Source organism: Vombatus ursinus, unplaced genomic scaffold (assembly GCF_900497805.2).
Source record: "Vombatus ursinus unplaced genomic scaffold, bare-nosed wombat genome assembly UNPS02014821.1, whole genome shotgun sequence".
Taxonomy (NCBI): domain Eukaryota; kingdom Metazoa; phylum Chordata; class Mammalia; order Diprotodontia; family Vombatidae; genus Vombatus; species Vombatus ursinus.
In genome coordinates this window covers 43,932,595-43,957,764 of record NW_020954599.1, presented here as the reverse complement: position 1 = coordinate 43,957,764, position 25,170 = coordinate 43,932,595, and the positions used below count along the sequence as shown (strand labels likewise).

The window sequence follows — 25,170 nt, the reverse complement described above, 5'->3', positions numbered from 1 at the left end:
AGTAAATGACGCATTTAGCTTTACCTGGGGGGAAAAAAATTGGCTAGGCATTCACACCAACCTGAGTTGAAAAGATTCTCCTAAACCAGACTCTGTACCCAGAAACCTCCTTCCTCTTTGCAATTGCCTCCAATAACTCCCCCAATTCACATGGATGCAATTGTATTAGTGAGCATTGGAGTGGGAATAATAGGAGTTCTGGAAGAAAAATTACCCTTTCTTGGGTTTAGGCAAATATAGTTAGTTGCTTGCCTAAATTTTTTAAGAATAGCTGAGAGGTTGTTGCATATGTTCAATTTTTTTTTTCAAAGCAGACAATCAATATTAGATTTTTTTTTTTTGGTTTGTTTCTTGTACTTAAAATCCTTATCATTTTTAACAAACCACATTTCCACATCTTTAATCTTTGTCATTTCCATATGCATTCAAACTAGATCATCACAAAATAGTCTTTGCTGGCACCCTAAATAATTCTACTTTTAAATACATTTATTTAAATGTAATGCATGAAACCATATATACATAAATAAGTACATATATCTATAATTAGAAAAACAACAGGGAAGGAATACATACATGAACTATAAATCATGAATGCAGCTTTCTATAGCTGAGAAAAGCTTTGGAAGCCAGTAAAGTAATAAAATATTTTGCTATGTATAAAAGAAGAGTTAAAAATAATCTTGAGTTCCAAATTCCAAGTGAAACTAGCCAGATGGAAATGTGTTTACTTTTATCCTTAATAATACTTTGAGATAATTAAAGTAACTGCCTATTATGGAATTATGGAAGTCATCCAAAGTGGCGTTTGTTGCAACACTAAACACAAAGGGTGAGAGCTTAGGAATGAAAGATCAAAGGGTGACATGATCATATTACTTTGTACTATTTTTTGGTCACCAGTGAAACAAGAAAAATGATCATAGTACAAAATATGGGCCTAACTGTTGTTCTAGGGGACTGAAATTTTAATGCAGACATTTCCATCTCTAAAAATATGGAACTTGACATGTCTTTTTTTCCTGTTTTGATGAACATAATTAGATAAATCACCCTGTGGTTGATTAGGATTTTACAATAATGACAGGCTTTCTAGTTTGTATTTGCTCAGTCACCAATAAGACACTTGGATTATTACATTTTAGGTAACATCATTGAGTTTATTGAATATTCTAGTTTGCAAATGTTTTCCTGAATTGTTAAAGACTAAAAAGACAAAATGTTTATGTTGTGTGTTACACTAAGGAAAGGTGATAAAGGGCTATCTATAGGGCACATTTGGGTCCAACAGCAAAGGAAGTTCAGCACTTTTTGGTCTCCTTAGCAATCTAAACAATTGAAATAAATTGGATAACAGACTAGAAAAAAGTTGAAGTAAACCAATAGGGTAAGACAGGCTCCATTTATGCCAGACTCATCTGGAGAGAATTTATAGGAGTATCATTCCATTTTTGCTGCCTCTTTAGCTTAGATAAGTCTTAGCGTAGGAAGTCACTTCATAATTCCTCATTGTTTTTTGGACTAACCTAATATTATGGACAAATGTGGTAGAAATGGCTACTGGGGAATTAGAAATATAAGCTAACAACATATACAACAATATATAAAAAAACAACAGGAAGCCAGTAAAGTAATAAAATATCAGTATTGCGGGTGTTAAGGTCAATGTTCTCCCTGGTATGCATTTCTGAAATATTACAGAATCACAGACTTGGAAAGTACACAGAATGGAAAGACCATTAAGTCTAACTTATACCTGAGTAAAAATCCCCTCTACAAGGTAGGCTCATAGATTGAGAACTGGAAGGGATGTTAGAGGTCACCTAGAGTTCCTCTAAGGGCAGCATGGTGTAGTGAATAAAGTGTTGGATTTAAACTAAATAATTGAGTTCAAATTCTATAGCAGACACTTATTAGCTATGTGATTCAGGGGAATAACAATAATGGTAATAGTAGTTGTAATAATAATAATATTTATAAACAATTGTGTGAACCTCAGGTGGTCTCAACCTCTCTGGCTCTTAATCTCCTCATTTGTAAAGTGATGGGGTTGGATTCGATGATTTCTAAGGTCCCTTCCAGTTCTTAGTCTATCATTTTATGATCCTAATATCTAATTTAATTTCCTTATTCTGCAGATGAGGAAAGTAAAAACCAGAGACTCTTAGTGACTTGTCCCAGATGGAAAAAGTGGCAGAACTGAGATATGAACTCAGGTTTTCTGGCCTCACAATCTGTGCCCTTTTCCCCATACCAAACAACAGCAACAAGTAGTCATCTTGTCTTTGCTCTAAGATATCTAGGTGTGTGTGTGGGAACCTACTGCCTCCTAAGGGAGCCAATTCCTTTGAATAGTTCTAATGCAAAAGATGATGGGATCACAGATCTACAACTAAGAATTTTAGGGGTCTTCTAGTCCAACTCTTTCATTTTTACAAATTAGGAAACTGGGAAGCTAAGCAATTTCCAAAGATCACACAGTTAATAGATAATGAAGCCCAGTATTAAGGTCTTCTGACCCCATATTCAACCCTTTTGATTTTCCTCACATGAAGCCTATCTCTTTACAAATCCCATTTATTGTTCCTAGTTCTACCCTTTCAGACTAATCAGCACAAGTTTAATTTATCATCCCTGGAAAAGAAGTACTTAGAAAAAGAGGTCTCTTTTATCTCATCCATCAATATGGTTTGCTAGAAGAGGCATTCTAAAATATCATCCATGAAAACCAACATGTAAAATCCTACAACCTGAAAAAACCTATAGATGCTCTTTTTTCTCTGATTCAGTTAATTTAATCATTTAGAAAAAGAACTGAAGAAATAATTTAAGAGTTACAGTGATCTCCTGTTGTCTTTTAGATCCTAAATGACATAGGCAGGGCATTTTCTAGGAACATGAAGAGAATGCCATTCCTCTAGACTGACTTCTCTTCTCTTTCCTTAGAGGGGAAGGAGAGTATCAGCATTGATGGCAGCAAAATACTGTTCCTATTCTGACCAAATGCAATGTAAGAAAGGAAAGGAGCAAAGACTGGGCAGAGCAGGGTGTGAGATGAATGATTCTCCCCTCACCAACAAGCCCTCACAGTTAGTACCAGTGCTAGTAAAAATGAATCCAATTTCACCTTCCTAAAGGACACAGCAGGCTTAAAATTTGTTAGGAGTACCTGAATGTGGCTCCTGCCAGTGTAAAGATTAGGTAAACACTGAATACACCCACATTGAAAAGCAGTTTTCAACCAAAGGTGGGGGAGGGGAATGATAAAAGGCAATTTATTTAAGTTTTTAAAAACAATTCAATATATTTAAAGTCTCAATATATTTATTCCATAATGATGGTTTTCATTATGAAGCTGACAATCCAGAATTAGACAAATGGCCTCATATCTATTTCTGCATAAGAACTGAGCAATAGTTTTGAGGAGGAGGAGACAGTATTTAATGTTTTTATTAGCGGTTATTTTGAGATAGGCAATTTGAAGAGTGAGGGCCCAAAAGATTGCTTAAAGCAGAAAATTGTTCAAAATAAGTCAAGACTTTTGATGTATTTCTTTGAGAGCTGAACAGTTAGTATCCTCAAAAACTGGCAATTTAGCACTGATAAGCTCCAAGTAATATATACCCTAGCAGGAAAACCTGGTATTTTTTACACGTTACATTTTGAAGTGAACATCTCTTACGACCAAATAACCACCATTAGCAATAGGGCTAAAATATTGCTAAATTCAGCAGAAGAGGTGGTGTACTGGACAGAAAAGGAGGAACAGACTTCTCCTTTCCATCTTGGACTTTTGCATTAGGGAATTCAAACAATGCCTAATATGTGCATATTAGTCTTTGAGGAGGCCATAATTTATATAGTCTTGAAATCACAGAACTTAGACTGTAGTGCATGATTTAAAGGTCAGTTTTTGAAGACGAGAAAGAATTGAAAACTTAGACTTTTTATGGGAGAGCCTTTGGGAATCCCAATGAAATATCTATATAACCATGACAAAATAACTTTAGTTCAGGAGGAAGGATATATGAGTGGCATTGAACCAATATTATCAGGTTTCCTGCCACTAAAAAAACCAGGAAGACTGGAGAGAATAAATCTGACCCAATCTTTCAGTCACGTCAAATTTTGCTATTCCATTTGAGAAATGATAAATAAGGGATTTGGCTCCATAATTTCTAAGGTCTCCAGGTAATTTTAGGACATTTTAATTGAAGGTCAGAGACCCCTCAGTTGAGTGATACTCCATAAAAGAGAAATTTGATCAGAAATCTATCCTGGTGCATGTTTGATAACTTACAGGTACTGGTCAAGTCATTAGATTTTTTTCTTAATTTAAAAAACCCAATATAGAAAAGTTATAGGCAAAAATGACATGAAACCTACAAGAGGCAAAAATCATAAATTTTATATACATACATACATACTTACATGTATATACATATACATAGGCACATACATCTCAGAAAGTATTCTTTTGTATTAATGATTAAAACAACATATGCTGACAAAATACCTACTGTGTGCATAGCAGTTGGGGCAAAATGTATCAGGGAACCTGATAGTATTGGTTCAGTGCTACTCATATTTCATTCATCCTGAGTGAGATGAAGTTATATATACTACATATATATAGTTATATAGTTATACATAATTAGTTATATATAGTTATAAATGTAGTAATATATAGTTATGTATATGGTTACATTATATATAGTTATATGAGATGTGCATCTATGTGTGTATATATGCATACACATATATGTGTATATCTATATACACACCTATATACACATATATGCAATCCATTATATATATGTTATACATACATGCACACATATCTCTATATCTCTATTTACCTTCCTTAATAATGTGAAGATGAAGGACAAGGAAGATATTTTTGCCTTCAGTTGAGTAAGAAACATTTCTAGAACCTGGTAATTAAAGTAAAGTTCTTTATTGGAAAAGAATTTAAGTGCTTAGTATCTGCCAGACACTTCCCTATGCACTGGACACAGAAAGACACGAAAAAGTCTGTCCTCAAGGAACTTACATTTTACTGAAGTACAACAACATATACACTATTCAGTTTATATAAAATATGTACAAAGTCAATATAAAGTATACGTGAAACACAGAAAGAGGGGAGTTTGGAGAAAAGAATGTGTGTCCACCTGTGATTTTACTAAAGATGAAGATGTGATCAGAAAGCAGCGAGTAGAATTTAAAGAAAGAAGTATAACTAGGAAATGAGCTGGAGATACAATTTCAATGGATTTTCAAATCTGCAAAACTCTGCAGTCTTCTCAAATGATTCCTGATGAACTGGCCAAAGTCAGTGCTGGGTGATGTAGTTATGATCCTATGGGAATTAATATACCTTGCTAAGGACTTAACATTTGTAACAAATAGGCTATAATTTGGGGCTCCCTAACCTGGTTCAACCTTGCTACCTAAATCAGACTAGAACAATGATGAAGTGGATGTAATGCCTTGAATTATGTTTCAATTAACTACTGTAGCCTGAAAAAATTCTTCTACTTTGAAGATTATTGAATATTCACTTGGAGAGGCTTTGACATCAATGATATAGATATATCTCTGTGAACACACACACATACATATACACACAGATATGCCTTAAGCAAATGCCAAAAGCGCTCAGAATTGTATTTTAGTTTGAGAAACTAATATCTTCAGACCTCACTGACTAAAAATCAAAGGTTGGCAAACTTTGGCCCAAGGACCAAAGTGAGTCTGCCACCTGTTTTTGTATGGCCAGTGGCTAAAAATGTTTTAAAAATATTTTTAAATGCAATATAACTTTATTTTAAAATGTAAAAACTGTTTTTAATTCATGGACTACAAAACCACACAGTAAACTCAATTCCTCCCTTGGTTTGCTGAACCCTGGATTAGATGATAACACACCAGTGAGAATTTTCTAAGGCTGCTGATATGCTCCAGAGGGAGAAAATAGAAATTGAAATTTCAGTAATTCATTCATTCTATCTAATTTTGAATACTCAGTGTCACTTATTTCCAAGAAGAGAAATATTTTCAGTGGTAAGAAAGTCCTAATTTTTGAATGACTATTACAACAAAGCTCACTAATGTGTAAGATTTTAGCTGTTGCTTAGGAGACTATTTTATGTTTGTTACATATTTTATTCAGTGATTTCAGACTTCCATTCTCAGTTACTGGTATCAAGTTACAAGACTTATTCTCCATTGTGTAAAGCTCCTCATCCTAAAATCTTTAGTCATATCAGACACATTCATTCTCACAGCACCCTTAGGAGGTAGGTGGAATGTGTTAGGATCCACAAATCTGATGCAGAAAAAGGAGAACTTGAGTTCCCAGGGTCATACTATGAGTCAGTACAGACCCAAGAATAGACTAGAGGGTTTGTGTTTCCCATGTGTGAATTGTAACTATTAGTTGTCTACTGCCAACAATTCCCAAGACCCAATCATTTCCCTGGCTACTTTCAAACTTGAGAGTACCATAAAGTGAGGCTCATTAAACAGTAGAAAAAATTAATGAGAAAAAGTTGTTGAAAAACCTCCCCTATTTAAGTCTTTTAAAATAGAACATACGTCTTTCTGTTTTAAGGAAGTATCCTTTAGGGTCAAGATAATAAATGAAATGATCTTAGAAGTGTATAAGCTTAATGAACCAAAAGAATATCTAATGTGTATTTTAAAATAGATATTACAGTGATAACATTATTACAGTGTTTTAAGGTTGGTGAATCACGTTCCACATATGATCTCATTAGACCCAATAACTCTTGGAGGTAGATACTATTATCCACATTTTACAGATGACAAAACTAATGTCATATCCAGGTTTATATAGCCGATAATCATCTGAGGGAGAGCTCAGACTCAGGACTGCTTGACTTCAAGTCCAGAACTCTATACCTAATAATTATAATTGCAGGATCACAGATCCTGGAGGGCACCTCAGACACCAAATAATGTGACCTCTGTTTTATAGATGAGGGAACTGATGATCATGTAGGTTAAGCAACTTGCCTGAGGGTACAGAGATTGTAGGAATCAAAGGCAGTAATTTGAACCCAGGTCTTTTGACTGCAAGATCAGTGCTAATTTCTCTGTGTAGCCATTTACAAAGCTTTTTAAGGTTAGCAAACTACTTTATATACATTATCTTGTTTAGATGTCACAATATTCTTGATAGAGAGAGAGAGAATAGCTAGATTTCCCCTTATTTTGCAGATGAGAAAACTGAGAGTCTGGTTTAATGATTTGCCCATGGCCATTCAGCTAGTTGTTGGAATTCAAGCACAGACCTTCATGATTTTGAGAACAGTACTTTATCAACTACTTTGGACTGTCCATGTACATATCTATCTATCTATCTATCTATCTATCTATCTATCTATCTATCTATCTATCGAGAGAGAGAGAGAGAATATGGAATAGTAGATAGAAGGCCAGTCATATTAAATAGTTCATATTGTGGATGAAAGAAGGATTTCATAGTTGTCATTCTGGAACTGTTGGTGGGATCAGATTAATTTGTGACATAGGATGCTGAAATACCTATACAATAAGACTAGAAACTTGCAGGGAATATATATATATATACACACACACACACATATACATATATGCACACACACATATGTACATATATATACATATATATACATACATATATATATATATATATATATATATAGTTGATATAAAATGGAAAACAAACAAATGCCATTAGTAAATGTTAGGAGTTTTTGAAACAAGTCTGAATACTCACCAGCTTAGAAATTTGCAGATAAGTTTCAAAAGTTAAAAACAGCCCCCAAAAATAGCTTCCAACATAAGTTAGGAGGAATTACCTTCTGATCACAAGTTTAAACATCAAGGTTGATTAATAGTTATACTTACAAAATTTGCATTATCCCCCTCCTTACTCCCCTATATTCAAACCCTAATATCCCACAAGCATCTTCTAAGAACTAATGCATTCTAAGGACCCCTTAACAATTATGGATTTCTATGCAAAGTCAAGGGGTAGCTAGGTGGCACAGTGAATATAGCACCTGGACTGGGGTTAGGAAGATGTGAGTTCAAATCCAGCCTCAGACACTTACTAGGTGTGTGACCCTGGAAAAGTCACTTAACCCTATTTGTCTCAATTTTTTCATCTGTAAAATGAGCTGAAGAAGGAAATTGCAAACCGCTCCAGTGTCTTTGGCAAGAAAACCCCAAAAATGGGGTCATAAAGAGTCAGACATGATTGAAACAACTGAACAACAACTGAACAATGCAAAGTCAATAAAATATCTGCTGTCTCACCTTTATGTTTAAACAGTCTGGTTATCATTACACTTTAAGATTCAGGAAATTAGACTCAATAATTAATTGGATGATTAAAATATTACAATAGCATAGAGGTTAGAGAATAGGCCTTTAAGTCATGAATACCTGAGTTCAAGTCTTGCTTCTGACCATGGGCAAATTGTTTAAACTTTCAGGACCTTAGATATCTCTCTAAAACCGTAAGTTACAGATGTGTTACCAATGTGTCCTGATGGAAAAAAATTTCTACACAGATTTCCCCATACTGATAAAAAAAAAAAGTCTAGCCTAATATAAAAATGACTAAAAGCTTGATTGAGGAAGGAAATATGTTATGGCTTTTTTTATAAGAAATATGTTGGGCCAGAGAACGATAGCTCCTTATTATTGCTCTCTAGTGTTATATATATCTATCTCTATGTATCTATTTCTATCTCTATCTCTCTATCTCTATCTATCTATCTATAGGGAGAGAGAGAGTGCACAGAAAGACAGAAAGCCTTGACCATAAGCCAAAATGTTCTGAACAGTTAGCAGGAATCATTCAGGCTCTCACTTCCACTCTTTCCTAAATTAAGAACCCAGTGAGGTTTGTTATTGGTTTTGTTCAAATCATAAAGCTGCCTGTGGCTGTGTAAGCCCAATTGAAGAGAAAATTGCTTCTTCCCTATTTTTTTCCAGATGAATTCCCAAAGCACTAAAATCCCAGCATCCATAGGTATTTTCAGTGGTGAAGAAAGGATGTTCTATCTTCATATGTACTCTCTCAGCTACAGGGGCTATTTAATTTACTTGTGAGCCTCTGTTTCTTTGCAAGGGCCTTGGAATATTGCTCTTATGTGTTTGATGGTGTCTGTGGTGCACCTCCGAAGCTAGTGGAAAGTGGAATCTCCTGGAGTACATATTGAACTCCATGAACAATGCCATAGCAGCCCCATTGAAGTCACTGAGACTCTCAGCCTTCCTCGTTAAGTATTCCTCATTAATCTGCCAAAGCATAGTGTAACAGCTGAAGAGTGACATGCTGCATTTTCAATTGATTGATGAATAATTAACATTAACTGACATGTTAAATCTATGGCTGAGTAACAAGCTATGACTCATGTCAATCATGTTAGAGAATACATGTTCTAGGTTCTTGGTGCTCCCCTTTTCTTCAAGGTCCTTTAACTCTTCAGGATAGGCAATTCTATTTTGGAAGACTTAGCTCTCATACAGCAAAGTCTTGAAATATGGCAAAATTCCTTCAAAACAAACACCAAGACAAGCCATATAGTGCAAGAAAGATATGTCTGTGCCTAGTAGAGGGTACATTGAAACAAAACTTGAAGGGCCTGCTTCAGTGAATTCTACACAACAAATACTTGGAGAAAATATACACTTTCTTCAGTCTCTGTCCATATACAAGTTATTTTAACAAAGGGATATGAGTTTGTGCTCTTTGAGAGATAGGTGACACTGCCTTCATGAAGCGTTCCCTGATTGCACCCCTTCCTTCCTTTGAACTAAAAAGCATCCTTCTTCCCTCAAATTTTCTTGGAGCATTTTGTGTACTACTTTTAGTTGTTACTATCAGACCCTACCTTATGTGTATGTGATGATAAGCTCATTGAGGGCAAGGGACTATTGTTTTTCATCATCATCATCATCATCATTGTTCCTAGAATACTTCTTAATCTGAGATTTATGAATTTATTTTTTAATAATTGCATTTCAACATAATTGATTTCCTTTGTTATCTTTTATCTATTCTATATCATTCATTTAACACCATTATTCTGAGAAGGTGTCTCTGGGATTCACCAAATTGTCGAGGGGTCCATGGTACAAAAACAGTTGAGAACTCCTTCCTGACAGCCTAGAACATGGTCTTGAACTTTTTTTTTGGGGGGAAGAGAGTGGTCTGAATCTATAATTTCATTTTTATAGAGAGCTCCTAGTGGGGAAACTCTCAATGTAGATTAGTATCTGGTTTGTAATTTATCCTCTTAAGAGACTTGTTTGGGGGTACTGAAAGATTAAATGATTTTTTGAGGTCACACAGTCAATATGTACTCCAGGAGGATCTAAAACTCAGGATAGTTTTATATTACTCTGTCGACTACTCTTAGGGTACCTCTCAGACACTCAAATTGATTAAAGAATACTAGTTGCTTTCTAAGATACAGATATTTTTGTATTATCTGAATGTGTGAATAGAAAGGTATGGTGGAAGTAAGATTGAACACCCCAACAGGGAGAACTTTAAGCCTAAGTATGTTAAGTAGGTTTACAAAATCCCCTTTCCTAGAAATCATTTCCCTGTCACTTACACCACTGTGACCTCACTCACAGCAGCCACTAAAATTTCTTTTGTCTTCATTAGGTAAGCAGAGAAGAGCTCCAGAGCTGGGGAGAAGTTTATGCTTTCAGCCTTGCCCTCACGACAGTATTATTTTTCAATGTTATTCATTTCCCCTTTCCAAAATCCCCCAAACCTCAATTTTCAAGCCACCTAGCCAAACTAAAAGCCACATGGGGAATACCTAAGAACAAGGAAAACGGATAGGCGCACAGGTGGTCTATTTTTAAGACACTTCCATCCTTCCATGACTGAGTTTAAAACACTTTCCTTTTTGATGCATTCTGGGCAAACTGGACTATTTATCATCCTCCAAACATACTTGCTTTGGTGCCTTTTCTCAGAGAATTAAATGATCTCTCCCTCTTTCCAGTCTATGCCAAGACTGTCTTTCAAGTCCCATCTCCAACAACAGTTACTTTATGACCTTTGCTCTGAAACTCCTAGCAAGACATTTCTTCCCCTCTCTCAACATTCCTACTACTTTATTAGTATTTCTCATATGTAAATATAGTCAAATTTGAATTCTTGTTTTTTACACAGTAGATATGTAATAAATTCTTGTTGAATGACTGATTGCCTATATGTCTTGCCTCCTTAATAAGACTGTAAAATCCTTCAAGACAGGTGCCATGCTCTATCTTTGCCTCTTCTTCATAACGTGTATGCAGCAGGCACTTCTTAAATGTTTGTTCACATAGTGAACACATTTATCACTCCTGCTCTAGAAATAGCCTTCCTGTTGTAGTACTCTAAGGGACAGGGACTATACCTGTGGTTTTACTGATAGAAGAAACCCCAGAGGAGGAAACTCTCTCTATCAATGCAGGTCAGCACCTGTTCTGTAACTTACAGTTTTAAAAGTTGGCTGCAGGCACTAAAATGTTAAGTGATCTGCCTAGGGTCATATAATCGGTCCATGTTCAATATTAATCCAGGTCGTTCTGATTCTAAGGCCTGCTCTCTATCTGCTATGCCATTTGCTCTCACAGTACACTAAATCAATGGCAAATAGACCATAGCACACCAGGCTGAAGCACAGGTGCTCAAAATTAAAAGTCTAGACATGACAGATACTAACATGGTTTTTGTTTTTATTTAATACTTTATAGGAAAAAGAAAAACGAGAAAATGGGATTTTTCCTCCACAGGAATGGGCTTAACCCTCAAAAAGCTGGTAGGATATTTTCAGATCTCCCTGAAAAGAAGTAGGTTGACATCCCACCTCAACATTGGTTACTTTAAGCATTGGTTGTACCTAAGGGTGGAGGAGTGTTGGTGCTTTCTATTGTTTCTATTCTTTTCTATGAACACTAATTGGTTCATAGAAATATGAAGGAATGGATGTGGCTCCATAAAGGACCCAATTTATGCCAGAGAGAGAGAGAGAGAGAGAGAGAGAGAGAGAGAGAGAGAGAGAACCAGACATTAAGAGAGTATTTAATATTTAGTACAGGTTCCTGAAAATAAATTCAAATACCTTTGTTAGGTGCCCATCATAGGCACTGTTGTAGGTGATGGGTATTCAAATACAAAGAGGAAGACAGGCCCTGACCTCAAGGAGCATATGTTCCACCATGGAGATACAACATGTCAAAACAGAATTGATTATAGCATATTTATTCCATAACTTCCCCCTTTTGCTGCTCCCCAACCCCCCCAAAAAACATAGATGAGGGGAATTACTAACAGAGCCAGATTAATCAGTATAGACTTATTGAAAGAGTTGGCTCTTGAATTCAGCCTTGAAGGGACTTAGGGGTGCTAAGAGGCATACCTAAAGAGACATTATAGGCATTTGGGATAGTTATTTAAAGTCACAAAATGTCATATGCAGGCAATAGTAAGCAGGCCTTTTTGATTTGACTTAAACCATTAGTGCAGAATATATAAAGGAATAATATGCAATCAGCCTGGAAAGATAAGTTGGGGTTAAATTATGAGGAGCTTTAAATGCCAAAGAGAGTTTATATTTTAACCTAATGACAATGAGGAATCACCGAAGCTTCCTGAGCAGAGATATCATAGGGTCAAATAATTAAGTAATTAATAGCATTTATTAAGTACTTAGTATGCACCAGGCACCATGTTAGGTCCTTTAATCAGATATAAAAGCAATATTCTGACTACTGCCATCGGGTAGTTATAACATTATGAGACTCTTTTGAGTCTTGAACTAATTACCCTTTACATTTTTTAAAATGGTAGAATGAAACTCCATTACTCTAAATAATTCTCAGAGCACTTTATGAACTATGTCAGAGAATGTCTAACTTAATGATCCTGAAGCACTTTCTATAGAAATACTGTATGGGCATCTCATGCATCTATTTTTACATCATTGTGGAGTTAAAAGCACGTGCTTTTTATGCTCCCATAAATTCCTGAGGTGAATCCCAGTAGACTGGGACACCAGCTTTGTCTGGTTTCACGTATGACCTTGGGGAAATCACTTTGCATTCTGAATCTTCAATTACTTCATCTACGAAATTGAAGGGCTTAAAGTACTTTCCAGATCTAATTGCCTATGAATCTGTTTCTTAATTTGAGTGTAAGAAGTCAGTTTAGCTGAGCAGGTTATTAGCCTATGTTAACTGTGACTTCATTCAGTGTAGGAGTTTAGTTTCGAGTTAATTCAATGATCCAGGATTAGAATTGCCAGAGCAGATCACGAAACAGAATGGGGACAGAAGTACACAGAAGTATACAAGATGGTCATCTTGGGTTTACTAGCCTGGTTTTTGTCTGCTATAGCATCAGTGTCAAGGATCACTCTGAGGGAAAGATAAGTTACAAGGGCTCTGTTAGAGAATACTGGGCATACTAGATGAAAGTTCTATCATCTGGAATGATTTATACACTATATTTTTTTTTGGATGCTACCCGTTGTAAACATGAACCTTTGGAGGGATCTTAGGCAGGCATGCCATACCTTAGTCTTGTTCATATATTTGCTATTTTGAACTTAGTCATATTTCAGAGAAAAAAAAGTTAATGATGATTAAAAGACTAAGGGGGAAAAAGAGCTATAAGGAAAGTCTAAAGGAAGAAACATTTTACTTGAAATTGAGAAAACTAGGCTGGGAAAGGTTTATGATATATAATGATGAGGCATAAAATGAGTAGTTGAATAATTCTCCATTTCTATCCCAACAGTAATAATAATAATAATACCTGCCATTTGTACAGGGCTTTAAATTATCTTGTTTGATCTTTACAACAGTCTTATGTAGTAAGTACTGTAAACAAAAGGTATTAACTTCATTTTATGGATGAGGAAAATGAGGTTCAGAGAAGTCAGTTGACTTGACTGGAATCATGAAGCTAATAAATGTAAGAAGTAGGATTTAAACAAAGGTATTTATGCCTAAAATCAGTCCCATTTTTTTCCTATACTATATTGCCTCTTCCAAAAGAAATGGGAAGAACACATGGTAAATATAGTGTTGTAAGGACATGCATTATTTTCTGAAAAGAGGATATTTTTATGTGTTTTTATTTGTTTACATACATTCTCTAAGAAAGAGATTTTTAATTTGGGGTCCGTGGATATACTTCAGAGGGTCCATGAACTTATATGGGAAAACATATATCTTTATTTCCTTTGTAATTCCATGTATTTCATGTTATGCATTTCAAAAGATTATTCTGTGAAGGGATCCATGACACAAAAAACATTAAGAACCTGCAGTCTAGGATAACTGAGATCCGACCTAGAGTAAGGTAATAGACAAGATAACTTTTTGATTCCTTTCCACTCTAAATAAGAGGATACTTCCTTGACATATTTTTGTATATTTTCTCCTGATGATTTTTTATACTAAAAATATATAAAATTATTTCCCCTCAAGAGAGCCAAAGGACACTAATATGACATGTAGGTAGTATTTTAATCATCCCAGTCAAATACATTGGAAACCAATCAGTTTTCTTCTCTTGGGAATGAAAAGCCCTTGACTTAGGTCCCACTCTAATCCTTATTATGATATGGAGGTGTTTCTTGGTTCTAGAAGGCCATTTCAGCAAGTGCAAAGTCTTTCATTCATATGTTTAGACCATACTTGATTCCTGGATAAATACAACTGCAGAGAAAACTGTTCAAAGACTCTCTAATTATTGGTATCACACAGAGCTATATGCTTGCTCACCATTGTCATGGATCCTCTGCAGAACACTTTGGTCTTTCCAGGGTCCAAATAAAAGAGGAACAGATGCCAAAAAAGGAACAGATGTTCCTTTTGATGGATGGTATTGTACAAATTGCACCAAACCCTACAATATTATGTGGCCTCTTCAATGAGATGCATTATTATTTATCAATTATTAATAATCAATAAAATAAATCAATAAGCATTTATTAAATACTATGTTCTTAGTTCTGTGCTGGAGACAAAGACAAAAATCTAACTGTCTCTGCTTTCAAGGAGTTTATGTTTTTTTTAAAAAAAGATGATTAACAATCCACACAATAAAAAAATGTATTAAAGAGGTTATTGTCCAGATTATGCTGGATAGACAATATGAGTATGTACTACAGATAGATGACAAGTTAATTCCAGAATTGAATAGGAGGAAGGAAAGGGATGGGTTGAACTCGGTGCCTTTAATGATCTTAGACTTACACTCTGGTGTAAAGATTCATTTTTTCAATACAAATGTTTTGGTGACTTTTTATGGATATAATCTTGGAGCCCAACAGTCTTTTAGAAATTAAATTTGTGGGTGATCTGTGAGGAATATAAATAAGCTGCAGCATATTTCTAATGAAAATGTCCTGTCAAGAAGTGGAATAAGGGAGATCATTGAGGAAATTTCATGCTCATAAAGGGATATGACTCAATAAAACTCGAGTCTTCAGTGGATCCTTTGTGGACAATCCCTGGAACAATATGAACAAGAATCCCATGGAATGAAAGTGAATGGATTCCTTGAGATCTAAATTAATAGAAAGAATATTCACATCAGTGAAATGGCAGAACTATTAAAATAATTTGGTAATGTGTCATTCCTGATGTTTCAAGACCCTCAGTTACTATTTAGACTTTTAAACATGTTTTTATTCAGTGCTCCTTAATACTAGAAAGTAAAGACCTTGAAAAACATAGTTAATTAAGAACATTAACATATGAATTGCATATTAAGGAAATATGGAAGATAGAGTATTGTTTATTCCATTATTGGAAAGAATCCTCAATGGCAATATGGCAAGGACAGCAGAGCTTGACTGAACCAATGGCTGATGCTATATTAAGTTAATTAGATAAACATTGGAAAAGGTATATAATTTTGGCAGAAAAGACAGTTGAGATTATGTTGAAGAAAAAAAAGAGATTCAAAAATTGAAAGAATTAATCTGTTGCCAAGAATGGATTGTGAACAAAACTTTATTTGCATATTACTTTGCCCTCTGCTAAAAATAAATTGGGTAAATGGGATTTCTACATAAGCGAAGACTATAAAGAGTAACTTCAAATGGGAATAGAGATACAATTAAAATATAGAACTAAATATTGCATACCAGAACACCAGAGGGAGTATTTGGTCAGTTGTTAAATTTAAGAGGAAGATTGATTGTGTTGAGCAGACTGAGGATGTAAACTATTCCTAGAAGAGGAGTTATTATTTTTTTTTAAATAAAGTTACAAGAAACAAAGATGTTTGTGAATTGTTATGAATAACTTTGTATGATACTTTCTCATTTTAAAAATGCAATCTCTTAATTACATTAGGCATTCAGGAGGGAAGAAAATTGGAAAGGGATTTACACTGTGGGGGATTTAAATCAAGTGTTAAAAGATAGTGATTTCTAAATAAAGAGATTAAGATAAATCCTGATTAAGAGACAACAAAAAGTAACATATACTCCTGAGGTATTAATGGTTGATTCTCTCTAAATAAAATAATTCTACCCATTTAGTTTATAGCAAAATTGTTTCTCAGCATATAATTATTATAGTAATGATATCATTATGTTATGAAGGGAAGGATAAGGAATACACATTTATTTAGAGCCTATACTTTCTAAAGTCTATACAAATATTATCTCATTTAATCCTCACAATCTTTTAAGGTAGGCTCTATTTTTATGCCTTATTTTATAGTTGAGGAAACAGTGGTTAATTGATTTTTCCAGGGTTACACAGCTATGAAGTGTGTGAGGCTGAATTTGAACTCAGGTCTTCCTGACTCCAGGCTTAATGTTCTATTCACTGCACTACTTATCTGCTTAATTAGTATGATAATTTTGATTAAAGGAATATAAACTAAACATCAGGCAAAAAGAAAAAAATCTTTTAAGCCAAGTTGGATTAAGATGGTACAGTGAAACTTGATGCAGCACTCAGTTTCCCCCTATCTCTCAAACTAGTAAAATGTCCACAAAAAAAGCAAATACCACAATGAAAAGAATAGTTCAGCAAGTTCTTTTTAAGTATCAACTGTACCAAGTGCTAAAATATATGCTAAGAATTAAAAAAAAATGAAAATGTAAGATCAAGGTGGAAAAATGAGTTGGGGTAGGTGATGGATAGAAGAAGAGGAATATTTAAAGAATCTATCAAAAGTTAGTTCTTAGATAAAAAATGCCTAAAGACCAACTCATCAGCCCATGATTGCCTTTACATTTGCCTTTAACTCCCCCATACCTCTTTTTCACAGTCTGGGTCCTGTATTTCTGGTGGTGCCTTGGTTTTAGGTATACTCTTTTGGAAATAACTGCTTGGTAGTATTGCAAGGATATTGTGCTTATAGGGCACTTTAAGGCTGTTGAGTCAAGTTAGCCTTCACTTTTGAGAAGGAAGTGGGTGGCTGTAGAGGAGTGGAGATCCTAGAGGAAGAGATTATGGAAGAGAGCAGAGACCCGACGTCCTTTGCTATGGTGTATCTAGCAGTGTCAGGAATATTTATGACAACCAATGATTTTAATATGACTTAATTTTGTGGCAGCAATGGTCATGTGTCATTGACACTAGACTGACTCAAAACATCTGATTGACCAGATAAAATCATGTGGAACTGGTTTCTCCATCTTTAGTTAGTTACCTGACAGCTGAGTGTTAGATTTTGTACTATACGATTGTATTTCATTGCTTTATTTTGTTGTATTTTTAATTCTGTAGGTGTAAAGAACAGCTATAATTTCAAAGAACTTAACAAATGTTGCAGTTTTTAAAAACCCGTTTCAATAACTGTTAGAGATTTTGTCATATTATTGGTGTAAGGAAGGCGATAGTATCAAGGATCAAACATTAGGAAGCACAAAGGAAATGCAATCTAAAATTGAAAACTAACACCAAGAAACGACAAACTTCTGCTGTAACAGAGCCATATTAATCCTCAGAGAATAAGTAAAAACCTTTAGAGGGATTTGAAAACTGGATGAGTTGTTACTAATTTCTCTATAGTGTAGAGCAGGTACTTTGATATAGGAAGAACAGCAAGAAGACCAGATTTTAAAAACAACAATTAACTATTTAACCACTGATATAAAGAAAAAAAAGGCAAGACATATAAAGACCAGCGACTTTCATATGTTACTGTCACTGATAAAATTCACCTTTTTTCATTTGAAGCCTAAACTAAAATTTCAGTCAGAAGAAGTCCAGGAGAGCCTTTAAGGTCTGAGCATTTCCATCAGACCATAAAACGTTTACCCGAAAACATATTTGGAGGATATTTTTTAAATTTCAGTGGGCCTTGAAGTTTTGTTCCCATTAAGATTATCATGGACTTTGATATAGTGACTAGGGAGAGAATTTTTAGCCAAACAAGGATTAGAGGATATTAAAGAGAGACAAAATATATTTTTCATTACATAAAGTTAGAATTTATCTTACACAAATAAAATAAATGAAAATAAGATAATAATAAAACTACAATGTGGGAAAATATATACGTTAAATATTAATGATAAAAGTCTGCTATACAAATGCATAGGAAACCAACATAAATTTATAATACCAAGAATCATTCCACATAGATAAGTAGTTGAATAACAAAATTTTCAAAAGAATAATTACAAAATCTGACCAATTGCAAACATGCTCCAAAGAATTAATAATTTAAAAAAATAATTAAAACAACTTCAAGGTTTTCCCTCATATCATGCAAAATAATAGTTAGAATAATAGCAGCTTAAGGTATGGGAAGCACTTTATTTTTATTTATTTATTTATTTTTTTTGCAGGAGACGAGGAATTTATTATTTTTTTGTTTGTTTTTGGCAGCCTCTTTTTTATTTCCTTGAGACAGCCTTTCAAGAAACATGGTTATAATTAATTTTTTTTAACTTGTGTTTTTAAAACTTTGGGTTACAAATTTTTTCCCTTCCTCTCTCCCCACCCACCCTCATTGAAAAGGCAAGCAACTCGATACAGGTTATACACGTGTAGTCATGCAGAACATTTCCATAGTAGTTATGTTGTGAAAAACTAAGTATATTTCCCTTAATCCTATCTTGCCTCCCATTTATTCTATTCTCTCTTTTGACCCTGTCCCTCCTAAGAAGTGTTTGCTTCTGATTATCCCCTCCCCCAATCTGCCCTCCCTTCTATCATCCCCCTCCTCTCTTGTGCCCTTCCCCCCTTATTTTCCTGTGGGGTAAGATAGAGTTCCATATCCCATTGAGTATGTTATTCCCTCCTTAAGCCAAATCCTATGAGAATAAGATGCACTCATTCCCTCTCACCTTCCCGCATTTCCCCTCCACTGTAAAAGCCTTTTCTTGTCTGTTTCATGTGGCATAATTTACCCCATTCTACCTCTCCCTTTCTCCTTCTCCCAGTATAATCCTCTCTCACCTCTTAATTTTATTTTCCAGATATCATCCCTTCATCTTCAACTCACCCTGTGCCCTCTGTCTGTCTGTCTATCTATCTATCTATACATACATATAATTTTTCCCTCCCACTACCCTAATACTGACAAAGGACTCATGAGTTACAAATGTCATCTTTTCATGCAGGAATGTAAACAATTCAACCTTAATAAGTCTCTTATGATTTCTCTTTCCTGTTTACCTCTTCATGTTTCACTTGAGTCTTGTATTTGAAAGTCAAATTTTCTATTCAGCTCTGGTCTTTTCATCAAGAATGCTGCTAAATCTTGTGTTATCCTGATTGTGTTTCCACAATACTTGAATTGTTTCTTTTTGGCTACTTGCAATATTTTCTCCTTGACCTAGGAACTCTGGAATTTGGCTACAATAATCCTAGGAGTTTTCCTTTGGGAATCTCTTTCAGGAGGTGAATGGAAGATTCTTTCAATTTCTATTTTACCCTTTGGTTCTAAAGTATCAGGGCAGTTTTCCTTGATTATTTCTTGAAAGATGATGTCTAGGCTATTTTTTTGATCATGCCTTTCAGATAGTTCAATAATTTTTAAAATCTCTCTCCTGGATGTATTTTCCAAGTCAGTTGTTCTTCCAATGATATATTTCACATTGTTTTCTAACTTTTCATTCTTTTAGATTTGTTTTACAGTGTCTTGATTTCTCATAAAGTCACTAGCTTCCAATTGTTCCATTTAATTTTTAAGGAAGTATTTTCTTCAGTAAGCTTTTGGACTTCCTTTTCCATTTGGTCAATTTTGCTTTTTAGGGAATTCTTCTCCTCATTAGCTTTTTGGACCTCTTTTGCCATTTGGGTTAGGCTATTTTTTAAGGTTTTATTTTCTTCAGTATTTTTTTGGGTCTCCTTTAGCAAGCTGTTGACTTGTTTTTCATGATTTTCTTGCATCACTCTCATTTCTCTTCCCAGTTCTTCCTCTACTTCTCCTACTTGTTTCTCAAAATCCTTTTTGAGCTCTTCCATGGCCTGGGACCAATTCATATTTTTCTTGGAGGCTTTGGATGTAGGAGCTTTGACTTTGTTGTCTTCTTCTGGTTGTATGTTTTGATCTTCTTTGTCACCAAAGTAAGATTCTATAGTTTGACTCTTTTTGCGTTGCTTGCTCGTGATCCCAGCTAATTACTAATTACCCAGCTAATAACAAAGAGTTATCAACTCTTTGATAAGGTAGGGGTCTGTTTCCAGTGTGGAGAATGCACTGTCCCAAGCTTCAGGGGTTTTGTGCAGCTGTTTTCAGAGATACATCTAAATTTTCAGTTCTTCCAAGGTGCTATTATCAAGGGCGAGTTGTTTACTCCTTTCCTGGCCTGTCCTCTGATCTATGAGTGACCACAAGCCTCTTTTCTGTCTTGGAACTGTGAGGAGGTTTCCTTTCCATCACCACTACAAGCTCCATCATGCCTGCATTCCTCCTTGCCCCAGCACTGTGACCCAGATCCAAGCACGGGTAAAGCAAAAGAATCCTGCACCAGTAAAGAGTTCCCTACAATTCTCCTCTGACCAGCCACTGGATTCCCCCTCAGTCTGTGGGCCAGAAGCTCAGGAAGCAGCAGCCGCCCTAGGACCAGGCTCAGGGACTAGAGCTGAGACCACCGTGCTTCTCTCTCTCACCACAGACATAGACTTTTCCCACTGATCTTCTAAGCTGTCTTTGGCATTCGTGGGTTGAGAGTTCTGGAAACTGCCACAGTTGCCCGTGATTCAGTCCTCTAAGGCCTGCCCCAGGTTCTCTGAGGCCTGGTCTTTGCCTGCACGCCCACACCGAACTGTGCTCCTCTCCCAGCCTGGAGCAATGTACCTTTCTGATCAACCATCCATGTTGTCTTGGGCTGGAAATTTGTTTCACTCTGTCTTTTTGTGGGTTCTACTGCTTTAGAATTTGTTTAGAGCTATTTTTTATAGATATTTGGAGGGGTTTGGGGGAGAACTCAAGCAAGTCACTTCTTTTACTCTGCCATCTTGGCTCCACCCCCAGGAAGTACTTTATAGTATTAACTTATTTTATCCTCACAACAACCCTGGGCAGTAGCTGCTATTGTTATTTCTACTTTATAGATGATGAAGCTGAGACTGACAAAGGTTAAATGACTTGCTTAGAGCCACACAGCTAGTAAGTATTGAGACTAGATTTGAGCTGAAGTCTTGATTCTAAGGCCAGCTCTCTTTTCCCTGTACCTCTGATCTACCTCTAAATGTTGAAGGTGATGGTAAATCAGAACAATGTTGGAGGGGCTGTGATAATACAGACATATTACTACCTCTGATGGTGGAACTGAACTGGCCTAATCATTCTGGGCATCAATTTGGAATTGCAAGAAAAGAGTGATTCAAGTATTCATTTATACCCTTGTCCTAATGATTACACTAGACATATATCCCAAGGAAAGTCAGAGGCAGAAAACACAGATTGAAAATATCTATAACAACACTCCATGGTAGCCAAGAGCTGGAAATAAAGTAGAAACTCACTTATTGGGGAATAACTGAAAAATTATATTTCCTCATGTAATTTCCATTATATTTGATTACATTCATATGTGAAAGTAATTGGATGTAATGCTTTCCAGTAAGTGCAGTAAGAAATTTTATCTTCCCTCCACCCCTCACTTCCCAAGTCCTGCTATGCTAATCAAGTAACTCTGGTGGAAACATAATAGCAAAAAACCTACTGCTCATTTACTTCCACCTTCACCATCATCAAGCATCACCTCAAAGAAGTCATTACATCCATATCTGCAAAATTATCTTGCTGTTCATGTTTACAAAAGTTAAATAAAACTCCTTTGGCTAGGTAACAGTGGCAATGAAGTCCTCAGTATAGGTCAATTCTCTAAATGATCCAATTTCTTCACAAAGGGGGAAAAAAAAAGATAACCCTATGCCCAGAAATAATACTTGCAAACCTGTTCAGTCATCTTGGCAAAGACCTATTCTTTATACCACAGGAAATCAGTCAAGAAAGTGTGAATGGAGGGGGCAGCTAGGTGGCTGAGTGGATAGAGCACTAGCCCTGAAGTCAGAAGGACCTGAGTTTGGCCTCAGACCAAACACTTGACACTAGCTGTGTGACCCTGGGCAAGTCACTTAACCCCAATTGCCTAAAATATATATATTCTAAAGAACCTGTGAATGGCTCAGTGTAACTCAACACCATTATTGAGGGAAAAATTAAATATATGAGTCAATAGAGTCCTCATCATCTATGATGGACAACACTACTAGTTGCTATTTTAAGCTGCTGGAAGTTCTTACTCCCTTGGTAAGTTCTAGAAACCTCTAAGTAGCAACTGTAACTATGCTGCCATTGAGGGTCATTTTCAAAATTCACCTTTTGGGAAAGAATAGTCATAGTCCAAGGTAGACAAAGTCCTAGTTACAGTGAAAAGTGAATAGAGAAAGAAAGGCAAGTTACGCATATTTTTATTATGGTTCTATACTAAAGTGCTGAATTTTAAAAGAAAAAAAGTTATGTTTTCCTGAGACATAATCATTGCATATAACCTATTTTTCTCTCTTATAAGCTTGAACAGAATTTCATTTTATTTTAAAATAGGCTATATAAAATCAAGTTTTAAATATTTGAATTTAAATGTTTAAGATATTTTATTCTACATGTAACTAATATTTCTATAATCTTATTTGAGCTAGATCATAACCATGTGTTTAAAGAACGTTTTTACCTATGTCTTTGCATTTTATATACAAAACATTTGCTCTGGTTTGATTTTGCAAAATTTCAGTTTCCGCAACTCCGGTCAAAGTTTTGTTGTTTTTGGTCAAAGCATGCTGCAAGACTCCCAGAGAACAACATAGATATAATATAATCTTCTAAATAAAATATAAAGATTAAACCATAATGGGTTGAAATATATAACATTCATTCCTCCTTTTAAAACATTTTATATATGTGTGTGTGTGTGTGAAATATAAACTCTGTCTTCCTAATTAATATTATATTATCACAAAAAAATCACATATAACTTAAAAATATATACATTAATTTGTAATATTAAAATGTAATACTATTTTTTATAACTTGGAAGAATAGTATGTAAGTCCTATACATACTATAATGAATAAGTAAACAAAAGTTTAACAGAATTAGAAACTAGAGTGAATTACTAGTTATTTAAATCAATTCATTTCAACAAAGGGCCATTAGTTAATCTGAATCAATAAGCAATGCCATTGATTTATATGTCAAAACTTCAGGTGTTTTTCTGGGATTTTAAGCATTAAGTTGCAGATTTATTTATATGTAAAGATTATTTTTCATTGTATTTATAATTGTTCTTCAAAATAGCATTAATAAAAACATTATTTATTATTATTTAACTATACCAGTTATTTAATATTTAATACACACACATACACACATATATGTATACACACATGCATCTTTAGCAGACAGCTTATTACTTAAATGACTCCAAGTTTGGAGTTGAAACATTTTACAATGTCAAATGGCTTACCATGGTTGTCTCTGCAATGGATCCGAAGCTATTTATGAATATGTTGCATGTGACATTAACTGGAGGGCCTGAAAAATAAAAAAAAAACAACAGTAAAAGTGAATACTGGGCAAAAGTTTGTAGAGGAAATAACTCTGGGCCTACTAACAGAAGTGGGGCAGGTTGGTGGCACAGTAGATAGAGTGTTGGGCCTCGAGTCAGGAAGACCTAAGTTCAAATATGGCCTCAGATAGTTACTAGCTATGTGACCCTGGACAAGTCACTTAACCCTGTTTGCCTTGGTTCCTCCTCTGTAAAATGAACTGGAGAAGGAAAGGACAAACCACTCTAGTATCTTTGCCAAGAAAACCCCAAACGAGATCACTAAGAGTTGATGACTGAACAACAACAACACAATTAGAAGAACTCGGTCAAATTGATGCTCTGTTGAGGCACTTTGAATTATGTACTCTCTTGGTCTTTCCAAAGGATGGTTTCCTTGTCTTTACACTGAAGAACAAAATACTGGTAGTTTTCTTCCAAATGCGGTAGCCGTGAAGAAATCACTTTATAAATGTATAAAGCTCTCTGTGGTTGAGAACTGACATCAGTACTTCAGAATGTTTGTTATTTCACTGATGTGGGGACTCCCTTTACTGATCTAAATCACAACTTTTGTTCACATGTTAGTGAGTTAATGAATTAATTGAGTAAACGTTTATTGATATCAATCATAATGTACCAATACACATATTTGAAATAATGAGCGTTTTCAAAAGAAATTTAATTTTTTTCAGTGAACAAATAGCTTTCTCCTCTTGCTCCCATAAAAAGAAAAGGAAAACAAAACCTTTGTAAAGAAGATGATAATCAAGCAAAACAAATTCCTATACTGTTCATGTCCAAAAATGTGTGTCTCATTCTACATCTTGATTCCATTGCCTTTCTGTCAGGATATAGATAGTATTCTTCATAAAAGGCTAACAAAGCTGTCCCTGGGAATTGATTGGTACCTGTCTCCTTTCCTGGTTACCTCAGAGCATAAAAGCTCCTCTCCCACATGGAGTTAGGAACCTTCTTACTTGGTGTATTTCTGAAGATCATGACTCATCATAACCTGCTTTGCTGACCAGACATGATTCCATGTGGGGACAGTGTGTGTGTGTGTGTGTGTGTGTGTGTGTGTGTGTGTGTGTGTGTG

At 35.1% G+C, this 25,170-nt stretch overlaps 1 protein-coding gene across 1 annotated transcript in view; it reads right to left on the bottom strand.

Annotated features, from left to right (window-relative positions):
• GLRA3 (glycine receptor alpha 3) overlaps window positions 1-25,170 on the bottom strand; it is a 261,420-nt gene that overhangs the window by 98,496 nt on the left and 137,754 nt on the right. The window contains 1 exon segment of the mRNA XM_027837550.1: window positions 23,991-24,058. Within this exon segment, the coding sequence (XP_027693351.1) occupies window positions 23,991-24,058 (68 nt within the window).